The following is a 27,594-nucleotide window of genomic DNA, read 5'->3' as shown; positions in this document are numbered from 1 at the left end:
ACCTAGTATCCATAGCCATCTGCCTGGAGATGAGTGATGCTCTCTCTTTAGGTCCGACTCAAATGCCCAACCACTACTCGACGGAGAGACTCTCAACGGAGAGACTGAGAGAGCCGGTCGACTGAAAAGGCAGGCAATGTCGATTCCGTTCATCATGTCATCGCATTGTGGCTCCATAATGGGCTAGCTGCCAGCAACGAGCCTCGGGGATCGGGGATTGCGATCTCCACGCAAGGCTCTCCAGCCTGTGAGCAACATGTGAAATTCTACGCTTCTCAGGACTCTTTAATGACCACCATCTGTGCATCTTCCAACATGCAAGTCATTTTCAGACCCTTCTCACTATCACCTCCTACAGTTTTTCAGGCAAGCACATCGTGTCTCTGCCCCGTGTATCTTTCTCGTATACAAGCCAATGGCCCTAATGATCGACAGAGGGTTAGGGTCCGCCGTGTCCAACTGTCTGCCACAAGAGAATGGGAGGTCTTCTCTCACCCTCCAGGTATTTTGTAGAGATGGCACAAGCAACTGACTCTGTCTTGCTACTTATGCCAGCATCGAGGGCCCATACAAATTCGGCAGACAGCATTGCACACATCGTCCTGCGACCCAAACTCCAATGTTGTGCTGTGTCTCGAGTTGCATATCCAAACCCTGGCACAAACTGCCTCAAATCCAATTGACTCCAATTTGTTGACCAGCCCAAATACCCACAATGTGACATGTCTACCTACCTAGGTAGGTGATACCTGCACATTGCCTTGCGGGTGCTGTGGCTGGCCTGGCTGGCTGTTATCGACGAGGCTCTGTTGTGGCTGAGGGTGTGAGAGGAGCGGCCGCGGCCTGTTCTTCCTTCGTATTGCATCACCATCCATCCATCTACCTATTCGCAAGTGCACCTACTCATGCCGCAGGCCTCTTGGAAACACGAGCATGTTTAGCTTCAGAATCCTACCCCAGATTCAATTTCTATTCAAGTCAATTAGAATCCGGCTATCTACATAGCTTGGAAACGCATCTGCTGCGAAGCTGAATGTCCTCCCCCTCCCAATGCACCTACGCCGGCGAGTTTACAGTGGACAGCATCTACCCGACGACTTGGCTCAGGACATCCTCACGAGGAAAGTTGGTGTTTCTCCACCTCGAGATGAAGTCATCTCGGTTGACTCAAGACCAGGTTAGTTAATGTGACATCAGGATGTGGCTGAGGCCGGCATGGGGAACTCACTGTATGCACCGCACATGCGTCTCCGACCCTCAAACGCGCTTCTTCCATGCATGACCCGCCAGTTGTCGAAGACTGCAATCTTTTCGTCAGCTCTGATTTCTGAGCAAGGGAAGTTGGTCTCACGCACTCAGCAAATGGCCAGGGTTCAACTGCACCCAGTACTCGACCTCAGGTCTCCGAAGGATGGCATCCCACTTGCGTGCCGCAGCATACCATTCCGCCGGCGAGTAGCCCTCTCCGAAAGGCACGACTCCACGGTCGTCATTGTTCCACCTAACGCGGGCAAGCTTGCCGGTCGTCTCGTCCAGTTCTAGCACGGGGTACCGCTTGTTGGGTGCGATGGTGATGCCCTCGTTACCGCTGGCGTGCCATGGCAGCTTCACCTTGGACAAGATCTCATACGCCTGAGGGTCCTCTTCGAGAAGAATGCTGGCGGCGTAGAAACCGTCCACCAACAGCGATTTGCCGCCGAGCTCGCCCGCCGGAGCGCCTGGGGGTGCCTCATGAGACAGCATATGGAAGGCTTGGAGGCCAGCTGGGTCGCTGAAGTACGTCGTGTCCGTGTGGGCGGGCAGGGCGAGGTTGGTATAGGCTGTGTCGGCGTGGGCCATGTCAGGGATGAAGTCATAAAACCCGCCATAGTGAGTCTCCCGGATGAAGGCAATCTTCTCGAGCGCTTCTTGCGTCGCATCGGGGGTATCAAACGGCGTGCCACTGACGAACACGAAGCCGTTCTCGCGCTGTCTGGGGTCAACATGGTGCCGTGACGTGACTTGCACGCAAAAACTCACGATCAGATTCGTCAACCTGGCGATTCCGGACTCATTATTGGGCGTCATGAGTTCCTGGTAACTGACGACAGGACGATCGATATCTATATCGGCGCCCCACAGGCGCTGTCTAGAGGCTGTCAGCAATTGGAGAAAAATAAGTCACGGAGACCTGATAAGGCAAACAACTCACTCGACATCCTCAGAGCTACGATGATCGTTCTTCAAGTAGTGCTTGATGAACTTCCAAGGATAAAAGCTCTGGTGCCCGTCTCCTCTCCCTGCAAACCGTTAGGCCTGGAAAGGATACAGCAAATGCATGGTCAGTCTGATTTGATTCTCACACTTGATGCTGAGGCCTTCAGCTCCAGGCGTCACCTTGTCAGGCCGGATTGTTTCGCTGATCTGAATATGGGTATGAATCAGCACACCCGAACCAATTGGCATGCGGTAGAACTGACTGCAAAAGTCTCAAAGTTACGTTGCATCGTTTGTTGGTTGACGCATTTCTCACAGCGACAGTTATCTCTGCGTCCAAACGTTAGGACCGAAGTTTGCACCGCGTCACTGTTCATCCCCTGACATGGTCAAACATACCTCAGCCAAAAATGCGGCCTAGGAAGAATCAGGTCAGCAGACAGCCTGCATCGGGTGTAACAGGAGAGAGGGGCCTGCGACCTACAGGGTCTCTCTCTTCACATGTTCGCCTTGCAAGTTTCGAACACGAAGACCGTCGGGACGCAGCTGGACATCGTAATGGGTAGCGTCTGTTGGGTGAGCTGTCGTTGACGAGAGTCTGGCAATGCATGCAGGTCGAGCTACACTGCGCAGTGTCAAGGGACGCACAACGGCTCTGCATCTAGTGTCAGTCAATGCAACAATCGTGCTAGACTGTCTTAACTTACCCCGCGAGTGTCTTGGCTGTTCTGATTGAGGGAAGCATGACGAGCATGAAGGCAAGATCACGAGGTTATCAATCACAATGAAGCAAAAGAGAGGAAGAAGACCAGCGCCACCAAGCTACTTGATAACAGCTCTCCCCGCAATGGAATGGCCCGATCGGATCATCGGACTACTGGGCTTTGGGCTTTTGGCTCTGATCCGGGGGCATTCGACCAAGACCAGCTTGCGGGTCCGCATCGCCCCGGCCGGCTGTTAGCGGCCATTTTAGGCCTCGGCAACGCCCTTTTCTTGTGTCTATTAACCTCCGTCGTGCCTCTAGCCCTTGTTGCTCTTCACAGCGTCGTCAAGTTCGAAGGGCACGGCTCGTCTCGAAGCTCGTCATGTCTTCATGCACCTCGCTTGCAAGAGTCGAGGCAGACTCGCAGGCAGATCGGTTGGCCGTTAATCGCGTCCCTGCCAAGGCGGCGTCGCCTCGTCAAATGCCAGACAATTAGACGCCGTGACACGCTGGTCGTGCATGCTGCATTGGCTTTGCAAACCGCATCATGGTCGATTCTACGCGACCGCTTACTGACCCAATGGATAGTGGCTTCTAGCCGCCCAAGGTCGCGACACCATGATGCAGCTCAATAGACGTTTGATCCAGAGTGTCGGGACCAACCACTGCCCTTGACAGACTTGTTTCCTGACCAAGCTGCTGGCCTGAGTTGGACCTTTGATGGAGCCGGACCGGCTGAAGGCTCACCAGGGCCGCTTGACCAAATGCTCAAGAGGACTGCCCTGCCATCGATGAGTATGCTTAATTTGTGTTCCTGTCTCTGGCATTTTTGTATCTTCTGTTATGCTTCCACTCGCTTTTCTTCTCGATACCCCATGGTCAGGGCACCATGCCGTCTTCAACACTCTCAAGCAGCGTCAGTCTGTTCTTCTGGATTACGCTGCATGGTGCTTTAGCATTCCGAATCGACATCAAACACCTCAGATCGCGCGAGCATGCTGTTTCACAATGTCCGTTCGACACTTACAAGCCATGCGGGAACGGACTTGAAGGCGACATGTGTTGCGACAGCGATTCAACCTGCCTTGTCACAGCGGCGAACACAACCGGCATCTGCTGCCCTAGAGGGAGCGACTGTACCGCCATTGCACCTCTTTCCTGCAACATCGACCTGCAGAACTGGAGAGTCTACCCGGACGCCACTGTGATGACCATGGCTCTCCACCAGAGCTTGCCAGCGTGCGATGACAAGTGCTGCCCTCATGGATTCGTCTGTGTCAGTGGGCCGGATGAACGGGGCTCGACTTGCCAGTTGGATCCTGATCAAAATGCATATGCCACTCTGATGCCCAAGAAATCCGGAGTTCTGGAAGACTTGGCCGTTTCGGTGACATTCCCTGTCCAGAAACCGAAGTCAACGCTGGCGTCGTCTGGCTCTGTGTCGGCAACCCCATCCGCGGAGGGCACCATCACAGAACAAAGCAACCTCCCTTCTTCAGAGCCTGCTGTTGAAAGCAGCAGTACATTGTCAACGGCTCCTGCGGGAGAGCCTACCTCGGATCCCAGTAATTTAGGAGAAGAGCCACCCGAAAACTCTGGAAGCTCCAAGACCGCTGTAGTCATCGCCTGCGCGTCTATGGGAGCAGCTGTGTTCGCGTTGGCCATTCTCTTCTACTATTGCTGTGTCAGAAAACGACGCCGGTACTCACGCCGAGGGCCGACTCCCCCACCAAAGCCCGATTCACACTTCATGTCATCAAAGTCAACGTCTTACACCTCGGTGGCCGAGATCGACGGCAAAACCTGCCTAGCTGAACTCGCAGCCCACCCCTGGAACTACCCCGAAGTACCAGGCGAATTGCTGCCAAATGGCTTTCCCTTTATACCCACACCTGAAGGACGCGCCGAGCTGCCGGACACGCCCGTCTTGAAGCCCGCCTCAGTGGTGCCTTTGAGTGTGTGGAACAAGCGACATGTAGGGAAGTACGAACGACCAAAGTCACACAGAGGCCAACATGGCAGTCCTTGAAGCTGGGACCTTTGTTACCAGCAGCATATTGGAATTCTATTCCCGTCTCATCCCGAAAGTTTTCACTCAAGGCACGCGATTTTTCATAGGTACTAGCCGAAGGAACCAATGGTGTGTCATCGAAAGGCTTCCCAGAAGCTTCAAGAATGGCCTTGAATACGCAGCAAGGTCCCTGCCGCCGAGTGCGATACCTGGAACCACATGGAAGATCACAAAGGATCGCGAGATCAAATAGATCAACCTCACATAAGGCTCTCCGCCATCTTGGGCGTCACGGTCTGGCACACGAAGACGACCTTTCCCCCCTTCCGTCACAGCACATCTCAACATGCCGCCATTTCACAGATCAGTCCGCGACCTTACCGATAAGGCACTTCCGACTCTCTTCTTCTTCGTGGTCGTGGCCTCTGTCACTGTCGTTTTGACATATTCGAACGGTTTCAAAGAGCCTGTGCCTCGCGATGTCATAACAGGACTCACTGCGACGCTCGGTATACTTGTATTCCTCTTTGCCATCGGTCGCACATTGCTCTACTTCAAGGGACCCTTACCGCCTGAAGTAGACGTCGAACAAGTCTCGGTTGGAAGCCGCCTTCATCCAACCATGGCACCGGTGAGTATCACCTACTCGACCACACAGCAATCCAGCCAGAGACAAAGGGAAGCCGCCTTGGTCCACACGGCGCCATACCCGGAGAGTGACACCATGATGGGTCAAATCACGCCAAACAGGGCAATGCCTGATCTACCCAACCAAGTTGCGTCACAAGAAAGCTCAAGATGTCGTCAAGCTTACGGTAACTTGACATCCTCTCCTGTCCGATATCGGTCAGAGCGCGAGGTTGACCCCTATCACCCGTTCCCCGACATCCAGCGCGTGCAACCGTACCGAACACCAACACGTGTTCCGCCACGTGCGATGGCCGCTGGAGAAACAAGTTCTGGGCAGAGCTGGAGACATGGTCGTACTTTTCATCAAGATGGGCAACTCAGCCGTGCTGATGCGCGAAGACGCTTGCCTTCATTCCGACAGGGGCCGAAGCATGAAAACATTGGTGTCAACAATGCAGTGCTCTCGGAAGAAGATCTAAGACTGCAGTTTCCCCTTCTGTCATTCCTCATGGAGCATTCTCTGCTAGATGATGGTTCTGCCCATGGGGGTCGAAAGTCGGACAAGCCTACCCGGCTGACGTGTCGTGACCCCAACCATGGCGGCGTTTGCAGACACGGAGCTTCGGTACTTATTAACAAGAGACATGATCCAGATTCGTCGGAAAACAAGCCGGCCCATGTTGAGGCAGATGATTGTGGTTCCGGTTTTAGTGCATCGAGCGAGGAGAGGGCATCGCCGCCTTCAGATGCTCACACGCTCAGCACCACTCAGACTTCGGAGGAGGTGTATCCGGCGAACTATTGGGAGAACTGGGGTTGATGGTTCAGGCGGCCCACGAAGGCCTTGCTTGTTAAGAATACAATCATGATAAAACTTCTTAATCAACTGATATCCCTGGGTATATTTGCACCTGTCCATTTATCTTTGAAACTACCCGTTGCTGCGACAGCATCATAAACATTTTGCAAAACTAAGAGTCGATGTGTGTATTACGTAAGCAAATATATAGAGATTTAAAAAAACAATCACGCCCATCCTAGGCTCCTCCCATGATCCTGTTCCAGAAAGACGCGGGCGTCTTCTCAACCTCAGGCACAGTCGGCGTCAGGACAACAGTATCCCAGACCTCCTTACCATCGATAAACAAGCGATAGGTCAGGCTGCTGCGCGTTCCGCCCTCGTGACTTTCAATAGTGAGCGCACCAAACTTGGCGTTGCCAGAGTGGATATACCTTTTTGACGTGAAGTTAGCAAACGCTCGCAGGATTGCGCTCGTGGGGGACGTCCTACTTGATGGCAACATCTTCATCATCATACTGCCTGTACGTCGGCACGGGAGAGGAGAACTGGTTCAGCGGGCTGCACGAGAATTCGTGCGGCGCAGCCGTCTCGGGCCAGCGACCGCCCTCCGGGGGCGGGAACTTTGTGGCGGCAAACTCGTGGCGGTCGCCGGACACGATGACGACGCCGACGCCCCGCGCCCCGGCATCCCACATAGCCTCGAGGACCTTTCGCCTCTCGGAGAGGAAGCCGCCCCACGTGTCCTTTGTGTTGACGGGCCAGTTCTTCGTCAGAGGGACCGAGGAGGCTACGATCTTCCACTGGACGCCCTTGGGCTCCGGGCGGTGGAGCCAGGCGAGAAAGTCCTCCAGCTGCTGGGCGCCGAGCATCGTCTTGTTCTCGCTCGCAAAGGGCTCGTAGTTGTCGGAGCGGTACGTTCGCGTGTCGAGGAGGAAGAAGCTGGCGGGTCCCTGGGTGAACTCATAGTAGGTTGCGCCGAGTCTCCGCGCGCGGGAGCTGCCTGCGACGAGAGCAGCGGGCGGGTTGGGCTTGGCGTGGTAGTGGTGCCAGGGGTCCACGGCGGCCGAGTACACACCGGTCGTGTTCGCCGACCAGTCGTTGGCGATTTCGTGGTCGTCCAGCACGTGGATCCAGCTGAGGTTCTGGGCGACGGGCGCCCAGTCGGGGGAGGCGTAGACGTGACGGTATTTCTGCCTGTAGTCCTCGGCCGTCATGCCCAGGCGCTTGGGAACGTCAATGTAGATGAAGTCTCCAAGGAAAAGCATCAGCTGAGCCTGCAGCGATGGGAGGAGCTTTGCGAGATGGCGAAGACCGGGGATGGAGAGAGGATGATCGAGTGGGTTGTAAGGGAACCGCGGAAGGATGCACGACGTCGACAAGAAGGTGAACTTTCCATCATTGTAAGACGATAGCTGTCCAGGCTTGGGAGGCGACGTGAATTCGCCGGAGTGGTTGTTCGAAGTCCTCCATTCGTAAATGCGCTGCTGGGGGTGCCTCAGAGGAACGTTCAGAACGGAGGTGAAATCGGTTGAGTTGTCTAGCAGTGTGACCTCGCCGCCGGTGAGCCAAAGGGGGTTGTCGAAGGGAGCGACGGCATCCTTGACATGGATCTCGAGCGTGACAGGTAGTTTCGTCTGGTCGGGCTCTCTCACGAGGAACTTGGCCTCGTCGTGGGAGACGTAGCCGAGTCTGACGAAGGAAAGATCGTTGCTCGGATACTGGTACCGCGCTCTGAAGAGGACATCACTAACCATTGTAGCCAGAGCCACGTTGATGAGGAACGTGAGGAGCGACAGGATCGGGCTGTGGTGAATAGGTGCGCCGGTGAGAAACGACTTCAGGGGGTTGGCGGGCTTCTCCTCCAGTGTGATGGTCTCATCGATTTCAGCCTCGAGGACGACCTTGTCATCCTGACCAGCCTCGCCCTCGACGACGACAGGCTCCTCGACAATAACCTCTACTTGATCGTCAACGACCTGATAGTCTGGCCCTTTCAGGTAAGATAGTATGAAAGAAGGCACGTAAACAGCAAATAATGTGAGAATCGTCAGGGGGACGGCAGCCTGTGTCATGGTCAGCACTTCGTTCTCGTAGGGAGCCTTGTAGTACGCACAGGTCCGGCAACCCATCGAAAGAAGCTGTAGGAAAGAAGCCTCAGGACTATTGATGAGTACCTGGCTGTCTTCTCGTGGAGAGACATTGTGAGTGAGGGTTGTGATGCCCCACAGGAGCAGGCGAAGTGCGAAAGGTACAAAGCAAAGTGATAATGGGGATCAGACGGGTATCACGGGTAGAGGCAAGACAAGCGAGTTTGAGTGAAAAGTATCGGAAATGATTAGGAAAAGGCCGACATTGGCGCGTCGAGAAGCGTTTGGTGCCTATCGTGACATGTAGTAGGTAGGTAAAGCTAGCCGGCACACAGCGAAGGCAGCACCCGAACTGGGGACCATAGGCGCTGTCGCGGTAACCTTGAGCGCCCCTGCAAGGCGAAGACGTCAGTGCTGATGAAGTCACCAAGACGCGCGCGGGTGGGTCCGGACGCGGTGTTGTGACGCGATAAGTGATCTGACTCCATCAGCCACACTTCAGGGGCTCTGGAGCCATCGTTTGTGGCTGAACGTTCAAGGGCCTACATCCCAAACGGGGCACTAATTATCCGGGCCGGGCCTCTCAATCGAGTCGCGACCGTGGCCGGTTCGTCACTCGAGCTTTTGGCGACAGCTTGCAGCTTGCCCCCCAAATTCGCACCAGCCGACGAGATCAACGCCCGGCACATGCCAGATCAGCCCCAACCACGCCCATCATGAGGTTGTCTGCTTTCGCCTGCGGGCTCTACGCCTGCCTCGTCTCCCAAGTTGCGGCCACTGCCCTCACCTACAAGCTCGGAGCCCACGAGAAGGCTTGCTTCTACACTGTCACCCAGAATGCGGGCGAGAAGATTGCTTTCTACTTCGCCGTGAGCATCGCCGCCATTCCCCCTCCTGGCTACAGCCTGCTGACAGTATTGGACAGGTCCAATCCGGTGGTTCGTTCGATGTCGATTACGTTGTCACCGGCCCGAATCAGAAGATCATCCTCGATGGCGAGAAGGAGCGCCAGGGCGACTTTGTCTTCAACGCCATCGTCATTGGCGAGTACCAGTTCTGCTTCAACAACGAGATGAGCACCTTCGCCGACAAATTCGTCGACTTTGAGATTGCCGTACGAGCACACCTCATGCCCCGACGAATACGAACTACACTGACACTTGCCGCACTAGGTCGAGAACGAGAAGCGCGCCGAGCTGCCGTCGAAGCAGGGCACCTCCCCCGAACAGACCTCCGTCCTCGAAGAGACTGTCTTCAAGCTCTCCAGCAAGCTGTCGACCATCTCCAGAGGCCAGAAGTACTTCCGCACGCGCGAGAACCGCAACTTTGCCACCGTCAGGAGCACCGAGTCGAGGATCATCAACTTCAGCATGATCCAGTGCGCTCTCATTGTTCTCATGGGCGGCCTGCAGGTCTTCGTTGTCCGGTTCTTCTTCCAGGGTGCGCGCAAGGGCTACGTGTAAAGGGCGGGACTGGCCTTGTCATGACATATGTTCTGAATTCATCATGGTGGCGCTGGCAAAGGGAGGAGCCGGCGGAGGCTCACACGTATCGTGGGCTCAAAAGCGATGTGCCGCACTCGATGGGCAACAACTTTGATGACTTGATTTATCACGGGTGGTCTGGAAGACCAGGCGGACTGCGCCGCGTCCATTGGGGAGGGGCTGCAGAGGCTGGTCTATATGAGCACATGAGCGTAGTTCAAAATCATATTCCCAACAATGATCCAACCGTCACATGAGCAAGCCACTCTGAAGTCCACAGAACTGAGCAAAGTCGATGTCCGACTTTGCATCCCTTGCCTCTCAGGGGCCTCTCCTCAGGGAGCAGCCCAATACGTGGCACGGTGCTGCTCGAAAAAGTGTGCTGACTAAACGTCGCCCCCACCTATGCTCCCAGACATTCGGAAGCGTCCCGCCGAGTAGGTGCTTGCTGATAAGATCTTTTAGCGTCCCTCATGTTTGATACGCCTGGGCATCACAATTGCCATTGCGACATTGAAGCGCGCGTCTGCACATCGACAACCTTGGTGTACATCCACACAGGTGAAGCATCGTGCTTTGACTTGCGACCTTCTACAATCAATACTGCGCATCTTACACACCCCAGCGACATTGCTGGCTCCGGCGCAACATCAGCACAGCCTTCAGCACTCCATCAGGTTCCCACCAAACCGCCACCATGGGCAAAGCAGAGGTCGGCTCGACAAAGCACCTGTCGAACAAGCTCAAGAGCAAGGGCCTCCAGCGTCTGCGCTGGTTCTGCCAGGTGTGCGAGAAGCAGTGTCGCGATGAGAACGGCTTCAAGCTGCACTCGCAGAGCGAGTCGCACGTGCGCCAGATGCTCGTCGTCGGCGAGGACCCCAAGAAGTTCATCAACGAGTACAGCAACCAGTTCCTGCGCGACTTCATCATGCTCCTGCGGACGGGCCACGGCGAGAAGCAGGTCCAGATCAACCGGTTCTACCAGGAGTACATTGCCAACAAGGAGCACGTCCACATGAACGCGACCAAGTGGCCCAGCCTCACCGAGTTTGCCAAGCACCTCGGCCGCGAGGGCATCTGTCGCGTGGAGGAGACGGACAAGGGGCTGCACATTTCGTGGATCGACAACTCGCCCGAAGCGCTGCGCAGGCAGGATGCGCTGAGGCGGAAGGAGGCGCAGGACAGGGGCAATGAAGAGGTGGAACAGATGATGATCCGCGAGCAGATCAAGAGGGCACAGAAAGCGGCGGGTGTCAAGAGTGACGAGGAGGAGGACGAAGAGGACCGCCAACTCAAGAGGCAGGCGGGTGAGAAGATTACGCTCTCCTTCGGTGCGAAGCCGCCCGCCACGACCACAGCCAAGCCAGAGGTGACGCCGCCCAAGGACGAGACGTCAGCGTCGCCGGCCCCGGCGCAAGAGACAAAGCCGGAGTCAAGTGCGGAGACAAAGGACACACCGGCCGCGAAGCCGTCACTCGGCGGCGTGTCGCTCAAGATGACGGCCAAGCCGCAGACCAAGAATGTCTTTGCGCAAGCCAAAAAGAATGCGTTAGGCGGCGGCAGCACCAAGAAGAATGCCTTCCAACAGCCGAAGAAGATGAGCGAGGCGGAGAGGATCATGAAGGAAGACATGGAGAGGATGGACAGGAAACGCTCGAGGGACACGCCAGGGTCAGGACCGCCTTCGTGGAAGAAGCAAAGAACGAACAACTAGTGTTACACATCTGTCATCGAGTATTCGGCGTTATCAGTCTTTCGGTCACGGTCAGGGTTCATGGTCGGGTGCCACGGTAGATACCAATTGCAAGAAGTTATGAATTTCCGGAAGAGTCTGGGCCTCGACTCTTTCATATGCCCCCACCCCCATCAAACGCCGTCGCAGAAATCACACGTGTTGCGCCCAAGCTGTATCAAGCTCCATCGTCCTGCTCAGTACCGTCTCTCCTGTTTCTCTGTTAGAACGTGAACCTGGGCGCCGAGGCTGTCGCGAGAGCAAAGGCACAGGAACTTACGGGATGTACCGCCGGCCATACTCCTCCTCGAGCTGCATCCGAACCTCGTCCGGGAGCTGGCCCGATACCTTGGTCGCGTAAACACCCTTGACGTAGCCGTCCAGGCGCTGCCACTTTGCAACCCATGACCTCGAGGGATCCGCGAGCGTGATGAGGCCCTCAAAAACCTGCGACGTGCAGCTCTCGATTTGTTCCTGCGAGCCCGCGAGATGGAGGACCTCCTCGCAGTTCGGGCATCCTTCGTCGCGGAAGCGCTGTGGCAATCAGGTCAGCTCGCAATCGGTCAAGGGGGTGGAGCGGTGGCTGGCGGGTCGTACTGCTGTGGTCATGACGATGGAGCAGACCATGCAAGCGCGGAGGAAGCGCTGCTGGTTTGGAGCGACAAAGTTATTCGCCATGGCGGTCGTGCGTCTGTCGGGAGAAGGCGCTTGGGTCCGGGCGCGGTGTTGTTCGTGGCGCAATGCGGTGTTGGTCGTTTCTATGTAGCTGGATCGTCAAGAAATACATACAATAGGGTGATTGTTTGTCCTCGAGCTTTGATGGGAGATGCAACTAAAAGGGCGGCTGCCCCGCCGTTACGCACTGTACACCAAACCCGACCAGACCTGCTCAATGCTAAAACTTCATCACCAAGTCACGACAAAACTCATAATTCAGGGTTCCGAGAAACTGGCAGAGCAGCACAAAAGCCGCAATGTCGACTCAGAGCAAGGGTCAGGACACTGCACCGGCGAGCACACAGCTGGCCCACCAAAATCACAAGTCGCACGAACTCTTGACATGCTCGATCAAAGCTCCGCTATACTCCTATGCCCACTTGGAGGTGGCCAGAGATAAGCCGGGGACGACATCAACAGACGCGCTGCAATTTCACTCGTTTTGTACCTCTGCTTTGAGGCAGTTCCTGGGCGCCACGGGCGCAGCAATCTCGCTGGATATCCTCAAGGTCCAGGGCAACGAGTGCTGGCTGCGTGTCCCCCGCCAAGACCTAGGCGCCTTCGCGGCTGCCCTGACAGCATGGCCGGGGACGCGAGATGCTGGTGCTCATACGATCCTCAGAATACGACAATGCTCTGACTGGCTCGGCGCCATGGTCGGCGGAGATGGGCAAGAAAAGCTTTGGACGTCATGACAGAGTTCATGAACAAACGTTTGAGGCTGGTTCTGGTTTCGACTATAAGACAACGGCCAGAACTCCCCTTTTTGGATGAGCCGCCTATCCCACCTGGCCACGGCGGCAAAATATACGCCCCCCTGCGCGCTCCTAATCAGCGGCGATGCTCCGAAACCCAACTCCGACACATGACCGTCATCGCTAAGTCGAGCCTTCGTTCACATCAGAGACGACATAAGAGAGCTTTGGGCGTACGCCTGCAGACTGGTCAGCGGAGTGTCTCAAGAGGGCCGAGCACAGGAGGAACTTACCATCGGCTTGATGTCCGGGTGAGCGACTGCATCAAATTGCTCAAACTGCAGCTTGTAATCGGGTCCGATGTTGATGTAAGCACCCCGGTTCTCGGTCGAGTCGCAATACTTGGGCGCAGAAAAGACTAGAGCGAAAAGGGTCAGTCAAACAAATAAAACAACATGAATACCACCGTTCTCTTACCTGTGATGCACCGTCCATCATGCTGCACCTCGTAACCATCCATGCGGACTTCGTGACTGCGAATGACAGCCTCGAGACCGTTGTTCTCGCAGAACTTCTTGGTGATGTCAGGGCCGAACTGCATGCCGACACCGCGCTTGCTGGGACCACGACCAGGCTCCTCCTGGGGATCGGTCCAGAGCATCTCCATCATGAGACCAGACTGGCCAGGCTGGCGCTGCTTGTGCCTGTCGAGAGCACGGATGTCATCGAGGGTGACCTTGTCGTCGGAGAACAGACCGCCGTGCAGAACGAGGTACTTGGAGCCGATGAGGGTCGCCAGCGGCAGGGCAGAGAAGCTCTCAGAGAAGAGCTTGAATATCCTGGGTGTTGTGAGTTTGCTGTCCTTCATTCGAAGCATGTGAGACGTACCTTTCGTTGTACTTTGCCTTGCACTCGCCCTCGAAACCGTACACGCGGTTCATGTCGTCGGTCTCGTGGTTACCGCGGTTCAGGAAGAAGGCCTTGGGACGCAGCCACTTGTTGGCATACAGTAGCAGCGCGATCTCAGTGGACCATGATCCTCGGTCGACGAAGTCGCCGTTGAAGAGGTAGTAGTGCTTGTCATCCGGCTTGCCGTTCAGGCGGAACAGCTCCATCAGATCGAAGTACTGGCCTGTACGCTCGTTAGTCAAGTGTCTCGAGAAGAGCCGTGGCCCGCTACGTACCGTGCGTGTCACCGCAAACAGTGAGTTTCACATCATCAGGAATCGTCATTTCCACCATGGTCGCCTCGTCGTACACAAGCTGCTTGACGGCCAGAAGAATCTGGTAGACGTACTTCTTGTGGATCAGCTTTCCAGTCTTGAACCTTTCCGTCATGTCATCAATGAACTCTTGAGTCATCTCGTTGCCGAGCTTGACACCGTCGTAGTCGGCATCGACCACCATGGAATCGACATCCAGACCCTCAGCAGCCGAGGGCTCGTCGCCGACCTCGATGGCGGCAAAGAAGTCAAGCTTTCGCACAATCTTCTTGCACTCGTCAAGCTTCAACTTGGCATCCTTGTTATTGGGGTCGATCCTGATGCATTCCCTAAAGTCCTTGAGAGCCTCCTTGGGCCGAATGATGGCGGTGTGGGCCAGGCCTCGTCGGAAGTATGCCTTGACGAGCTTGGGGTTCAAGGCGAGGGCCTTGTCGCAGTCGGCGATGGCATAGCCGTAGGACTCGGCCTTGATGTGAGCCTGCGCAAGGAGAGAGAACATCAGTCACGCGAGCAGGAAAGAGGTGACAGGGCAACACACCTGCGCTCGGTTGGTAAAGTATGTGGGCTCCTTGTCGTTCAGGTCGATCGCCTTGGTGTAGAAGCTGATGGCAGTGGGCCAGTCGTGTTCGGCGAAGGCCTTGTTGCCCTGGTTCTTCAACGCCGTTGCTTGCTCCTCTGGGGTGGCCATGTCTGTGGTGTTTCGCCGCGTGGGGTACTGTGCTGCCAAGCTCGGCGCAAGGTTCGGAGAATCGAGGGGCGCTGAAATACTGCTGCACCGAGGAGAAACGCAGCACTGCGAAGAAACTGAGCGAACTCTCGAGATTTTAAAGTTTTGAGTTTTGGGGTAAATCGGGGTAGAAAATGGGTAAACAAAATCGCCCTTCAGCAGGAGGCAATTCACGATGGACTGAACCTTGCAAGGATCATGCTCAAAGGCATTTGAGTAGAAGCTGGGAGGAACCCGCGCGCGGGTTGCCTCGATTGCATTAACGCTAGGAGGGGTCGTTTAGATACGGCCTATTTGCCTATCTCTTCGTCCGTTATCACGCATCCTACCCTCACTGTGTTGGAGGTGGCGGGACTCTTCCGCACCTGCTCGTGATGGATGGCATTGTTACGTGCGGAAACTTCAGCATCCAGCCGATACGTCTTCCTCCATCCGAGAAACGTCACCCTCACATACAGCAGCCACCCGCCCTTGCGCTGGCGGTAGCCGGAAGGCTAGGCCTCTCGTGTACAAACTCCTCTCGAGCCACCAGTGCAGCCTAACCCGGACCTCGACGCCTTGGCCATGGATCTTCCCCAAACGCAGGCGCTCGTGCGGAAGCGCGCTGACACCGATTTGATGCCGCCACCACCGCCGACCAAGAAGATCAAGCGACCGAAGAAGGTCATAGACGAAGATGCATACACCGACGCTTTGTCCCAAATCATCGCACGTGATTTCTTCCCTGGTCTTCTCGAAACGGAAACGAAGCAAGAATACCTAGACGCTCTCGAATCCAAGGACGCGGCCTGGATATCCAACGCAGGTCAAAGGCTGCAGCGCGTCATGACTCCTGGACGCCACACCTCCCAAACACCACGAAGGAACACAAGGCATACAAACAATGGGCGGACACCCTCAGCATATGGCGCCGACACGCCAATGTCGGCTTCGACCACTGCCAGGGAGGTGCCTGTGCCAGCGGTCGACACCAATATGAGCCTGGCGAGCTTCCAGGCCAAATATACCAGCGAGGACAACGAGAGTTTCTACAAGCTTTTGGATAAGCAAAATCAGAAGAAGGCTGAGAAGTATGCTTGGATCTGGCGTGGGAACAAGTTGCCGTCGAAGCAAATGATCAAGCAAGCCGAGGTCGAAGCAAAGATCGCGACGACGAGAAGCCTAGTGGATGACGGCTTCAAGCGCGACAGGCTGGCCATTAAGGATAAAGACGACAGGCCTGGGCGTCCGGACAGTTGGAACGCGAATCCCCGAAATGGCCTAATGTTCGAGCCGGAGGGGGTAGACGACGAGTACGAAAGCCCTGCGCAAAAAGCGCAAGCTGAGTCAAGAATGGCGCCCAAGTCGATCAATTATTTGAACACGAGGGTACCGGAGCCTGCTGCCATCAAGCGACCCGCATCTCCGACCCTGTCTGCTGTAAGAGATGCCATCGCTGGACGGACCAGGGCCAATGACCAGAACTCCAGTATGGTGGGGGGTAGTGAGACGCCAAGAGTCAACGGATATGCATTTGTTGATGACGAGGATGATGAGCCGGAGACAGTGGCGCTTCCGGTCATTGATCTCGGACCAGGAGACGCCACTCCGAATCCTTTCAAACTCCAGGAACAGGGCAAGAGAGAGAGCCTCCACCACCGTCTCGTCGAGCGGGCAGCCCAATCGAAACGAGAAGCTGTGAAGAACGGGCTGTCTGGCAAAGTAGCTAAGACGCCTGTGCCCAAATTCCCATCAAGCCCGCGCGTTACAGGAGGATTGACGCCCGCAGCGCAGAGGTTATGGAGCCAAATCGGAAGCCCCCGGCCCGGCAGCTCAGGTGGTTCCGGATCCAAGTCAACGCCCATGCGAGCTCGTGGCTCTTTATTGAAGAGCGTCTCAAGGAAAGAATAGAGGATATGACATGTATGAGATAAATTAGATACCCCAGGATCGATTCGAGCGTAGTCCCCTTTCTTCTGCACCCCATCCGCTCCTCGGTGTGAGATACCCAATTGTTGCATATGCTGCTTAAAACAATCTTCAACCTTGCTTCGATGACGACCTGTGAACTTGGTCCCAGCTCACCACAACGTGCGGACCTCTTGACTTCATTTCACAAGGATATGGGTGTGATGCTAGCAAGACAGCATCTCCTCTCGCCTTTCAGATGAGATTTGTTAGATTCGCCATCGACCTGGCATCGGTCCTGAATGCCTCACGGTCCGTGGCAACCAAGCATGTCGCGTTGCGAGGCCGGCAGCTGGAGTCGCTCAACAGGACATCCGGCATCGCCGCTTCACTGAAGAGTCGAACGATCCGTCCGTCAGCAGATCCACAGGAAGCGCCAACACCAGCGGCTTCAACTTCAGCCTCCCAAGTTGCGCCATTCGCAACGCCCACAGAGAAAGGACCCATCGTTGCCAATGATGCTGCCTCATCGGTGCAAGCCGCACAGCAAGCCACGCATGTACCTCACAAATCTACAGCGTCTCCAACTCCGGGCTTGAATCACGCAGCAGGTCTACACCCAGACTCGACCTCCGTGCTCTCGCAATTGAGGCAACCTAAGCCCACGGCGTCTCAATGGTCTGATGCATCTCCCTTGGAATCAAGTCAGCGCACCCCGGACGCCGGCCTGGCGCAGGCCGTTTTCGAGTCTCAAAAGCCATCGTCAGCACCAAAGCGTCCTGACGAACCGGAGAATTTGCCCCCCGGAATCGATGTCAATATTTTCCACACGAAACGAGGATCCGGGTTGCTGGGAGATCTCGGAGCGAGGGAAAAGCCAAAGCCCACGGGGTTGCCCGAGTTCATGCAGCATTCTCATTCAGCATCGCCCAAGCCACATGCGAACCCTGTTCCACTCACTCCGACGCCTCAGCCTTTACCCAACACCAAGGCAGAGCCAGTTGGCGGTCCGGCCAGCCAGGATGCCAACCAATCACTCCAAGCTGCTCTCGATAAGGTCGAAGCAACTAGCCCTGCGCCTCATCAGACGGATGTTGAGGCAACACGACCCGTCCATGTCCTGAGAGAATCCAAGGTACCTTCGTCGCGGATGGGTCGCCTCTGGAACTATGGTGGCCTCGCAGCAGGAATCATGGGCGGCGCCATCACAGAGGGCATCGGGCGGGCTTTCGGCGGAACCGGATCGGGGTCTGTGTTGTTGAGCGCCGGAAACATGGAGCGGTTGGTCTCTAAGCTCTCCAAGATGAGAGGCGCAGCACTGAAGCTAGGGCAGATGATGAGCTTCCAAGACTCCAAGATGCTCCCGGCACCGTTACAAGAGGTCCTCCAGAGAGTTCAAGATCGGGCAGACTACATGCCCGCATGGCAGCGGGACAAGGTCTTGGTCGCAAACCTGGGACCCCAATGGCGAGATCTCTTCGAGGAGTTTGAGGAGAAGCCAATAGCCGCAGCGTCCATTGGTCAGGTCCATCGAGCCATTTTGAAGGAAGGCAGCCGGCGCGTTGCTGTCAAGATCCAATTCCCTGGAGTGGCCGATTCGATCAACTCAGACCTTGACAACTTGAGTATTCTCTTGACGGCCACCAAACTGCTGCCCAAGGGCCTCTACTTGAACAAGACGATCGATAATGCTCGTTTGGAGCTGGGCTGGGAGTGCGACTACGAGCGCGAGGCGCAATGCGCCATCCGCTACAAGGAGCTCCTTGCTAACGACCAGGACACATTCCTAGTGCCCACTGTCTACCTGGAAGCGTCAGGGAAGCAGGTCTTGACCATGGACTTCATGGACGGTGTTGGCGTAACCCGAATCAAGTCCTTCACCCAGGACCAGAAAGACTGGATTGGCACTCAGATCCTACAGCTGTGTCTTCGCGAAATCACCGAGTTCCGCTTCATGCAGACTGATCCCAACTGGACCAACTTCTTGTACAACGCCAAGACCAACAGGCTCGAGCTGCTCGACTTTGGCGCCTCACGCGAGTACCCCGACACGTTTGTCAAGCAGTACGTACAGCTTCTGGCTGCTGCATCTCGCTCCGATCGCGAGACGGTGAAGAGCCTCTCGGAGAGCCTGGGATACCTCACGGGCCACGAGAGCCGAGTCATGGTTGATGCACACATCAAATCCGTGCTGACGCTGGCGGAGCCGTTCCTCGCCTCGGCGCCCGAGGTTTACGATTTCAAGGACCAGAGTATTACTGAGCGCGTCAAGGCTTTGATCCCGGTCATGCTTGCGGAGCGCCTAGCACCTCCACCTGAGGAGACATACAGCCTTCACCGAAAGTTGAGCGGCGCTTTCTTGCTATGCGCCAAGATGGAGAGCAAGGTTAGGTGCAAGGGGATGTTTGAGGAGAGCTTGAAGAAAAATGGCTTCATGTAATAGGGGAGCTGCAGATCATCCCGCCATGTAACAACCTGTAACAGTAGATGAGACGTGCGGATAAAAGGTGTACAACGGGTCACGGGTAAGATAGAATACACACACATCTTCGAACACTGTGAAAACAATCAACAAGAGCGCTTGCGTCCTGCTATTAACAAGACAATCGAACACAAGAGCCTCCCGAATGTGGCATCCTGTCGTTCATCAGCACAGGGCATTTGAAGCACTGTCCCACGTGCCGCAAAAGGTTCGTGTGCATGGCAACTTCAACTAAGAGAAGAACATAATGATGACCGGCGGAACGACGCGGTGCTTGTGAAGTGAATATAGATTTCGTATCTTGGCTGATTTGAACCTGCCACCTGCGCCTCATCGTCTTTGCAGCTGGTCCAGTTCCATCTTCTCCTTGGCTGCCACCTTCTTCCTCTTGCGCTCGATGACCTTGTTGACCTGTTTCTTCTTCATGCCCTTGAACTGCTCCGTCAGCAACCTCTTCTTCTGCTCCGACTTTTTAAGATAGAACGGCTGTTTGCCCTGCTGGACAAGATCCTTCTCCCGCTGCCTGTGCTCCTCAAGGATCCTCTTCTCGTCGTCCTTGCGCTTTGCCGCCTTCTTTCGGTTCTGCATTGATTGGAGCAGGGTCTGTAGTCGCTCCTTTTGTACCGCATCTTTGGTCTTGCGAATCTCCATTCGGAGTTCGGCCATCTCCGAGTCACGATACTCATCGAGGAAAGCATAGGCCTTCTTGGCCTTGGCCTCGTCAAAGTTACTCCCGCCAGAGTTGACAGCTGGGTCGAAGCGGGGATCGCGTGCCTCGACCTTGGGCACCTGGAAAATCTCGCGTTTGCGAGAGACGGGGCGTTTCGAGGACATCTCAGTGGGTGCATGTTTTGACGATCGCTTAGCGAGACCGCCACGCTTGCGGTACTTGCTTTCATTGCCAGAGTCGCTTCCCGAGTCATCGATCTCTGATTCTTCTGATTCTGCAGACTCCTTCTTGCTGCGCTTGGGCATAGATGCTTGGGCTTTCGCGAGGGCGCCGAATGAGATGGAAGCCATGTCTAGGTTGGATTTGGAAGACCGTGAGGCTTTGGGCTACGAGTTTGTCAGTTCGGTGATCGCACGTAGTGACGCGGGCCTCGTACCTCTTCGTCCTCCTCATCTTCACCTGAACTCTGTTCTGAGCCCTCATTTTCTGATGGATTGGAGCTCTCATCGATCTCGGAGTCGATCTCCTCCTTTCGCGCGCGTACGCGCCTCTGAAGACCCGAGGGCCCCGCAGAAGGCGCCTTCCTCTTTCTTGCTGTTGATTTAAGCATCGTCGTGTGGAAAGTGAGACTGAAGACTCAATGATTGAAGGGGTTGAGGACCTTCATTCACGATGCAACAGGCCATGAGAGGTGGAGGTGGGCCTGTCCAACTTTTTAGTGGGGGCCATGAGCGATAAGATATGTAGGTATGTAAGGTTTGCGGGGCAGACATCGATTGATGCATACACGGTTCAATCTGGCTGTGGCTCCGGCCTTGAGTCGTGCCTCTGCTTGCGACTGGCCATGATGCGACGTCTGTTGAAGCCATTTCCTCAGGTTTGACTCTGCACACTCCATTCAGTTGCACAGCAAGAGCTCATGCACTTCCATCCCAGAAGAATACTCTCAGGACCTCTGCGTCCGCAGTCCACCAAGCCAACGCATCCCCGATCCTTCAACCTTGTTCTCGGGACACCCTCGCAACCACGACCATTGACCATCAGTGCGAAACGCTGCTTGTCGCCTGCAAAGCCAGAACCGGCCCGGAGAACAGCAGTGCATACAGGTCCTGGTGCTCCAGAACTGCGTGAAAGCCTGCAGATATACACACGCAAACAACCTAGAATGGAGTACAACTCCTTCCGTGGCAATGCTGCCCCTGGCGGCGGGAACTTTGCCATGCAGCCCTCTCAGATGCCCAGCTTCTACTTCGACACAACCCCAAGCGGCACATCACAGTTCCATTCTGGTCCCTCCGTTCCTGTGCCCACAGCACCTCATGGTAGTATGCAGACGAACCAGCCCGTATCGATCCCAACAGGCCCTGCGGCGATGACGAGGTTACCTCCACCGAACGCCCCTACCGAGCCGTAAGTCGACAATGCACCCAGACATATTCTCCTCTGCCTGCAGGTCAAGCGCAAACTAACCTGCCCAATCAACAGAAAAGGCAAGCTCAACAAGAAAGCCAAGGCTCGGGGCGAGAAAGGGACCAAGCGCAAGATCAAGAACAACGGCGGCCCAACAGAGGAACGCGACAAGGTCGTCGCTCCGAGCGCCGCTTCAGGCGGCATCCCCAACCCGACACCAGCCTACCTCACGCAGGCCGAGAAGCCTCCGACGACGCTCGCGCGGCCCCGCGCCATCCTCGTCGTGCTCGACCTCAACGGCACGCTCCTCCACCGGCCCGACCGGCGCAGATCCCACAACTTCATCGAGCGGCCATACGCCAAGCGCTTCATGCACTACTGCATCGACACGCTCCACGTCGCCGTGTGGTCGTCGGCGCGGCCCGAAAACGTCGCCAAGATGGTGGCCCAGCTCGCCGAGGGCGGCGGCGACGTCGCGCCCGCCGCGTACGCCAGCCGCCTCGTCGCCGCCTGGGGCCGCGACAAGTTCGACCTGACGCCCGCCGACTACGTCAAGCGCGTCCAGTGCTACAAGCGCCTGCAGCGCATCTGGGCCGACGCCGCCGTCCAGGCCTCCCACCCGGACGGCCTGCGCTGGGACCAGACCAACACGGTCCTCGTCGACGACTCGCTCGAGAAGGCCCGCAGCGAGCCCTTCAACCTGCTGCGCATCCCCGAGTTTTTCGGCGACGCCAACGAGGCCACCGACGTGCTGCCCCAGGTCCACGACTACATCAACGCGCTCTGCTACCAGGGCGACATCAGCCAGTACATGCGTCTCCATCCCTTTGGCCTGCGGGACGACTACACGCTCGAGCGTCCGCCTTCGGCGTAGCGGCGAGAGGCGGGAGGGGCGGCTGGCGGGTGCGTTGGGCAGACGCGCCAGTATGGGGCGCACCATTGGTCTGGCGTTTGGCTTGAGACGTTTGACACTATTTTGTGTTGCATTGATACCCACGGAACAAGAGGCATCGGGTCATGAAGGTGCGGAAACGGTCGTAGGGCACGCATGGCCTTGTCGTCTTGTCATCAAGTACAATCCGCGTAGCCATATTGCGGAACGACAGTCCCTGACATTGACATTGCGATGAAGCCTCTTCACAGGATGGCTGTGTTGAGTGCGCGCATAGTGCTAGAAGTCATGCGCATCATGGTTCGGGAAAGTATAGTCACAGCCAGAGATCGTCTTATCATTATCACAGCATGTGTCGAACCAGCTTGATTCACTCATCATATTCATCTGCAGCTTGTTTACCGGGCACTTGCGGCTCTTTTAAAACCTCCGGGCCACACCGCACGCGGAATCCCTGGGGACCATGAATATCATCCACCCCGATCCGTTCCCAGTTCGTGACCTCATAACAATCCCTGCCATAAACCATCATCATCGCGCATCACGTTACTCCTTCCGCCCTGTAAGCGAGACGCTTATTTCAGGACCTTGCCGGCGGCGTGGGGGTACTCCTTGCCGTCAACGGTGACACCCTTCTCCCAGGACCACATGTTCTCGACGAACTCCTTGTCCTCGGGCTTGGTGGGGTCAAGCTTGGTGAACTCGTAGCTCTCGTAATCGGGAGCGACGTCGAAGACGGGCTTGAACTCCTGGCCGCGGACGACAAAAGCACCCTGGATGACCGAGGCGTTGGTCTCGCCGTAGACGGAGGCGCAGCCGAAAAGGTACTTGCGCGAACCCTCAAGACGGGCGTTGAAGCCGCCAATGAGGTTGGCAGACATGAAAGTCATGGTGAGCTCATCGTTGTACTTGTAGTCGACCTTCCACAGAGAGTACTCCTCGAAGGGAATGTTCTCCCAGAACCACTTCAGGGCCTCGGGGGTCTCGAGGTTGGAGTACTGGCGCTTCCACTCGTCGATGGGGACGGTGGCGCGGGGGAGGGCCTCAAGAGGGTGCTTGGGCTTAGGGGCGGGCTCGTCCTCGGCAGCAGGAGCGGCAGCGGGGGCGGGCTTGGGGGCGGCGGGCTTGGGAGCCTCGGCCTTCTTGGGGGCGACGTTGGTCAGCTTGGGCTTCTCGAGGTACTCCTGCTTGCCAGCGACGGCGGTGTAGATGTCCTGGTTGACAATGGTGTCGAACCAACGGTAGGTGTTGGGGTTCTGCGAGCGCCACTCCTTGTCGAAGAAGAACTCGAAACCGCGCGAGATGATGCTGGCAGCGAAGATATCGGCGAGGGTGATGCGCTCGCCAACAAGGTAGGTGTTGTTCTGGAGGTGCTTCTCAATGGCACCAACGGCCTTGAGAGCAACCTTGGAGGAGTCCTCAACAGCCTTCTTGTTGTAGGGGTCCCTTCCGAGAAGAGGGCGGAACCAGCCACCCAGAGGAGGGAGGACCTCGGAGTTGACGAAGGACATCCACCTCAGGATGGAAGCGTAGCTGCGATTCCAAGTCAGCATTAAGGCATCAAATGACGGGATGTACTGAGATGGGGAACATACTCCTGCTTGGTCTTGCCGAGGAGAGTGGTCTTCTCGTTCTGGGAGGTGACTATGATGGTGAGTTAGCCAACAATTCTCCAACAGATGCGAGCGCAAAAAGTTTGTGAATGAGAACGAGATCAGAAGTTAGAGCATATCCACACACGGTGATTCGGCCAGGGATAACTGATTGAATTGTCTAGGTCATCATTTCGCAGGAGGGGGGGAGAAGAGGGTGAAGAAAGAACGCAGCGAAGCAGAGACTGGAGCTGGTTCGTCTGAGTGTGACTCAGGGTATACGTACTGTAGATGGCGACAGCAATGGCCTCAGAGAGGGCGTAGCCATCCTCACCAAGGAAGGCGGGGATCTTGCCGAGGGGGTTGGCCTTGAGGTGCTCCTCGGTGGGCTTGGAGCCATCGGACTCAACGAGGTCGAGCTCGACGCCGTTGGCCTTGGCCACAACGAGGATGGCAGTGGTGCGGGGGTTGCCCTGAAAAGAAGAATGTGATCAGCTTTGGCACACAGGAAACAGCGAAAGCGACTGCGAGCATCCATGAAATGAAGCTGCTGCAATGCTTACCTGGTACGCGAAAAGCTTGCCGAACGCCATCTTGTGCTTGTGGTATGCGCAGATGATGGAAGGAAGAGGGTTTGGAAAGACAGAAGGTGAAGGTAGGAGAGAAAAAGTTCACAGCCCCTCTCCAGGTGTCAACAAATTTCATCGAGGCGAAATTTCGCTCGGGGGCGGAAGAGGAGGACAGTGCCCCGCCTGCTGCCCCGCTCGTGCCCAAAGTGGGAGCTCTACAGCAACGAGTCGTGGCGTAACACACTTTATCTGTGGCTGGAGCTCGTAGCACGTGACATGGGTTCCAGAGTAAGCCACTCCCTCCCAAGAAAGATTTCCAGTTCGTGATATGGGGGTTTCGGGTCTCCATCACACCGCGACAACCACGACAGGCGTCAACAGCATCATGTCAGCTTTGCGTGCTGGGTCTCAGCACATGCGCTGCTTTCTTCAGCTTGCGCGGGCGCAGATTCCAAAGGCCCAATGGCAGCCATTGACCTTCTCCAAGGTCAACGCGAGACCGCTGACCACGGCCGGAGAGACGTCAAAGATCGAAACGGAAGCTACCGATGAAGCTGTCGTCCAGCTGCAGAACGAAATCAAGGCCCTCGAGCTTAGCCAGGAGGCCTCCAGCTCCTCAAGCAAGGGACTTGTTCCACCCCCCGAGAAGCCTCTTGATGGCGTCGTCCACGTTCGCGCCTTTCCCGCCTCGCCTTCCTACTTCACTCGTCAACCTCGATTCAACGACGCTCTAGTAGAGCTCACGGCTCTCTTCGAAAGATACCAGAAGCTGCCGACCTTGCCGCCGGACGAAGTTCCCCCGCAACTATGGAAGACTTTGGATGGCTACAGGCTGTACACGGGCGAGCCCGTCAAGGCGCTCCCGTACAGCAAGGTGCTCCACATGGTCAAGCGTCTGCATCAGATCCACCCGAAGATCATGCCAGGGGAGGTCAAGAAGGTCCTCGAGGGCTTCAAGCGCGACATCAACCCTTTCCTCAATGTTGCCAAGGAGATCAAGCTTGACAAATTCGGCAGGGCGCTTGGTGTTGGCCGGAGAAAAGAGTCCACAGCCCGTGCCTGGGTGATTGAGGGGACAGGCGAGGTGCAAATCAATGGCAAACCGCTTAGCCAGGCTTTCGGTCGCATTCACGACCGCGAGAGCGTTGTTTGGGCGCTTAAGAGTACGGAAAGGATAGACAAGTATAATGTGTGGGCTCTCGTTGAGGGTGGTGGCACCACCGGACAGGCAGAAGCCTTGACACTGGCCATTTCCAAAGCTCTCATGGCTCATGAGCCAGCTCTGAAGCCAACTCTTCGCGCAGGTAAGCCTTGGTGCGGAAGTTCGGTCTCTTTCAATATTCGCTTGCTGACTGTGATTCTCGCAGCTGGATGTATTACGAGAGACAAGAGGGTGGTGGAGAGGAAGAAACACGGCCACGTCAAGGCACGGAAGATGCCTGCCTGGGTCAAGCGTTAAGAGTCGACACCACGTTGAGGCCAGCATGTTCGACATCGGAATTCCATAACAGGCGTCAAGGGGAAGAGGGCGCGTCAAGACATCTCTGTATTATTTCTGTACAATCATGTCATTGTATCATCAACATTTTGTGGCTGCAGATTCAAATGCGTGAGACTTGAAGGCGCCCAGCCGATGAGATTTTGTTTTCTTGGACTGGACGCTTCTGCGTAGCGGCTGGGCTCTTCGCAGAAGCGCCCTCAAACACCGATGGGAGACTGACTACTAACGTGTCATCTGGTGACAGGAATCGCCCGACGACTAGTCGGTAATTGGACTCCTTTATGCATTAGGGCAACTGACAAAAAGAGTGTGCGGCGCTTCCCATGCGAGACGGGTGCGACTTTCCTTCCGCAACCCGACGTACTCTACCTCGTAGTGCCCTTGAAGTGATGTCGTTCGGATCCTGGCATGAAGCCTTGTGCTCGAAACGCCTTGGTCCGATTCCAGGTGCGGGCTGGCCTTTGAGACGGATGGGGAGGAAAACTAAAGAATAAAAATAGGGGATAGGGAAAGCTTCTAGATGCTAAGTCGGTTCCATGGATTGTAGTGTCAGAGCATCTGATATGAGCATGATCTTGGTACGGCATGACCGTAAGCCACAGCCGGGCGTTGGCTGTATCAGGCGAGTGTGATAATGACGAGGGAGCGTTATGATCACCTGTGGGCCATTACTCACACAACAGGAAATGAGCAGACGTTCGTCGGTGAACGGGACCATTTGAATGCGAAATGAGGTGCCGGGCGCTTCCGACATCAGAGAAGTGTGACATTTGGCGCGGCTGGCTGCTGAAAGTGCCGACGGGTCTGCAGCATGATGGCTTCGCAACGTCCGAATGGGGTGAGAACTGCGAAAGCACAGACAATGACGGCAGATGAAAGCGTCCCTCTCTGTCCGCTAGGTTCGTCAGGCCCGTCTTGGGAGGCTTCTAGAAGTATGAAGGGGTGGGTGCATCGTCAATGTCGTTTCATTACGTCTGCCTTCTGTGAGCCAATGGGTCTTGCGAGGCGACCCAGCATTGATTTGAGGGCAGGCAGGCCGAGTTTCACCAGGGATGCCGGTAGACTAAAAGGACGAGGGTATTGAGAGATGAACACGAGGCTTCTCGACAGTCGTCGGCTGCCCTGTCATGATGCAGTGCGGTCCTTGGCGTGCAAGATTAGTATCAGCGTGACGACGGAGAGGAGGCGCATGGCTTTGCTCAACGCAAAGCTAGGATGGCGCAGGGCAATGCAGCCTCGTTACCTAGTCGAGGCAACAATGTCGAAGACACGTCTCACGCACCCCTGACGCGGCGACCATGGCAGTGGTTACGGCAGTGATGGTACCGTGACAGTGGAGGGCATGGGTTGTCGACGGATACCATTGTCGAACAATGGTTCGGGGGGGAGGGTGGGGATGTGCGTTGGCCAGGGCTGGCAGGCTGGTCTGGTCTGGTCATGCCCCAGGGTGCAGTGTGGTGATCGACAAGTGAGGCTGATCAGGGCTCATTCTCTCCATCATTTGGGTATCTCTCTCAGAGGCTCTCGGACCTCAGACGGACGGCCCTGAGTGGTGCTTGATGCTCGAATGGACCCCCTCCCCCC

At 56.1% G+C, this 27,594-nt stretch overlaps 13 protein-coding genes across 13 annotated transcripts; 7 read left to right on the top strand and 6 right to left on the bottom strand.

Moving 5' to 3' along the window:
* Positions 1-1,086: 1,086 nt before the first annotated feature.
* Positions 1,087-2,950, bottom strand: CBS1 (Cytochrome B translational activator protein cbs1, mitochondrial; the record flags this gene model as incomplete). Its single annotated transcript, XM_028641185.1, has 10 exons — positions 1,087-1,166; positions 1,229-1,300; positions 1,356-1,968; positions 2,020-2,128; positions 2,192-2,279; positions 2,343-2,403; positions 2,460-2,526; positions 2,596-2,613; positions 2,681-2,851; positions 2,904-2,950. The coding sequence occupies 10 exons, from the start codon at positions 2,948-2,950 to the stop codon at positions 1,087-1,089; spliced, it is 1,326 nt and encodes a 441-aa protein (XP_028494739.1).
* A 3,627-nt stretch (positions 2,951-6,577) lies between these two features.
* Positions 6,578-8,542, bottom strand: D7B24_007067 (uncharacterized protein; the record flags this gene model as incomplete). The annotated part of the gene is made up of 3 exons (XM_028641184.1): positions 6,578-6,773; positions 6,832-8,405; positions 8,456-8,542. 3 exons carry the CDS (start codon positions 8,540-8,542, stop codon positions 6,578-6,580), a joined length of 1,857 nt encoding a protein of 618 aa, XP_028494738.1.
* A 603-nt stretch (positions 8,543-9,145) lies between these two features.
* On the top strand, positions 9,146-9,892 carry D7B24_007066 (uncharacterized protein; the record flags this gene model as incomplete). Its single annotated transcript, XM_028641183.1, has 3 exons — positions 9,146-9,298; positions 9,355-9,543; positions 9,602-9,892. The coding sequence occupies 3 exons, from the start codon at positions 9,146-9,148 to the stop codon at positions 9,890-9,892; spliced, it is 633 nt and encodes a 210-aa protein (XP_028494737.1).
* A 718-nt stretch (positions 9,893-10,610) lies between these two features.
* Positions 10,611-11,627, top strand: D7B24_007065 (uncharacterized protein; the record flags this gene model as incomplete). The annotated part of the gene is made up of 1 exon (XM_028641182.1): positions 10,611-11,627. The coding sequence occupies one exon, from the start codon at positions 10,611-10,613 to the stop codon at positions 11,625-11,627; it is 1,017 nt and encodes a 338-aa protein (XP_028494736.1).
* A 196-nt stretch (positions 11,628-11,823) lies between these two features.
* On the bottom strand, positions 11,824-12,323 carry TRF2 (Transcription elongation factor SPT4; the record flags this gene model as incomplete). Its single annotated transcript, XM_028641181.1, has 3 exons — positions 11,824-11,857; positions 11,926-12,179; positions 12,243-12,323. 3 exons carry the CDS (start codon positions 12,321-12,323, stop codon positions 11,824-11,826), a joined length of 369 nt encoding a protein of 122 aa, XP_028494735.1.
* A 296-nt stretch (positions 12,324-12,619) lies between these two features.
* Positions 12,620-13,057, top strand: D7B24_007063 (uncharacterized protein; the record flags this gene model as incomplete). Its single annotated transcript, XM_028641180.1, has 1 exon — positions 12,620-13,057. One exon carries the CDS (start codon positions 12,620-12,622, stop codon positions 13,055-13,057), a length of 438 nt encoding a protein of 145 aa, XP_028494734.1.
* Positions 13,058-13,257: 200 nt separating this feature from the next.
* On the bottom strand, positions 13,258-14,968 carry D7B24_007062 (uncharacterized protein; the record flags this gene model as incomplete). The annotated part of the gene is made up of 6 exons (XM_028641179.1): positions 13,258-13,296; positions 13,351-13,475; positions 13,535-13,896; positions 13,946-14,189; positions 14,242-14,758; positions 14,819-14,968. 6 exons carry the CDS (start codon positions 14,966-14,968, stop codon positions 13,258-13,260), a joined length of 1,437 nt encoding a protein of 478 aa, XP_028494733.1.
* Positions 14,969-15,571: 603 nt separating this feature from the next.
* D7B24_007061 (uncharacterized protein) lies at positions 15,572-16,897 on the top strand (the record flags this gene model as incomplete). The annotated part of the gene is made up of 1 exon (XM_028641178.1): positions 15,572-16,897. The coding sequence occupies one exon, from the start codon at positions 15,572-15,574 to the stop codon at positions 16,895-16,897; it is 1,326 nt and encodes a 441-aa protein (XP_028494732.1).
* A 256-nt stretch (positions 16,898-17,153) lies between these two features.
* D7B24_007060 (uncharacterized protein) lies at positions 17,154-19,334 on the top strand (the record flags this gene model as incomplete). Its single annotated transcript, XM_028641177.1, has 1 exon — positions 17,154-19,334. The coding sequence occupies one exon, from the start codon at positions 17,154-17,156 to the stop codon at positions 19,332-19,334; it is 2,181 nt and encodes a 726-aa protein (XP_028494731.1).
* Positions 19,335-19,706: 372 nt separating this feature from the next.
* RRP36 (rRNA biogenesis protein rrp36) lies at positions 19,707-20,656 on the bottom strand (the record flags this gene model as incomplete). Its single annotated transcript, XM_028641176.1, has 2 exons — positions 19,707-20,432; positions 20,483-20,656. The coding sequence occupies 2 exons, from the start codon at positions 20,654-20,656 to the stop codon at positions 19,707-19,709; spliced, it is 900 nt and encodes a 299-aa protein (XP_028494730.1).
* A 555-nt stretch (positions 20,657-21,211) lies between these two features.
* Positions 21,212-22,330, top strand: D7B24_007058 (uncharacterized protein; the record flags this gene model as incomplete). Its single annotated transcript, XM_028641175.1, has 2 exons — positions 21,212-21,456; positions 21,532-22,330. The coding sequence occupies 2 exons, from the start codon at positions 21,212-21,214 to the stop codon at positions 22,328-22,330; spliced, it is 1,044 nt and encodes a 347-aa protein (XP_028494729.1).
* A 593-nt stretch (positions 22,331-22,923) lies between these two features.
* On the bottom strand, positions 22,924-24,533 carry D7B24_007057 (uncharacterized protein; the record flags this gene model as incomplete). The annotated part of the gene is made up of 4 exons (XM_028641174.1): positions 22,924-23,881; positions 23,944-23,992; positions 24,227-24,413; positions 24,504-24,533. 4 exons carry the CDS (start codon positions 24,531-24,533, stop codon positions 22,924-22,926), a joined length of 1,224 nt encoding a protein of 407 aa, XP_028494728.1.
* Positions 24,534-24,894: 361 nt separating this feature from the next.
* MRPS9 (37S ribosomal protein S9, mitochondrial) lies at positions 24,895-25,968 on the top strand (the record flags this gene model as incomplete). Its single annotated transcript, XM_028641173.1, has 2 exons — positions 24,895-25,813; positions 25,877-25,968. 2 exons carry the CDS (start codon positions 24,895-24,897, stop codon positions 25,966-25,968), a joined length of 1,011 nt encoding a protein of 336 aa, XP_028494727.1.
* Between the last annotated feature and the right edge of the window lie 1,626 nt (positions 25,969-27,594).

This window comes from Verticillium nonalfalfae, assembly GCF_003724135.2.
Source record: "Verticillium nonalfalfae strain VnAa140/NRRL 66861 chromosome Unknown scaffold_54, whole genome shotgun sequence".
Lineage (NCBI taxonomy): Eukaryota > Fungi > Ascomycota > Sordariomycetes > Glomerellales > Plectosphaerellaceae > Verticillium > Verticillium nonalfalfae.
Note: the sequence above shows the minus strand (reverse complement) of the source record. Positions and strands in the feature narration are given on the sequence as shown.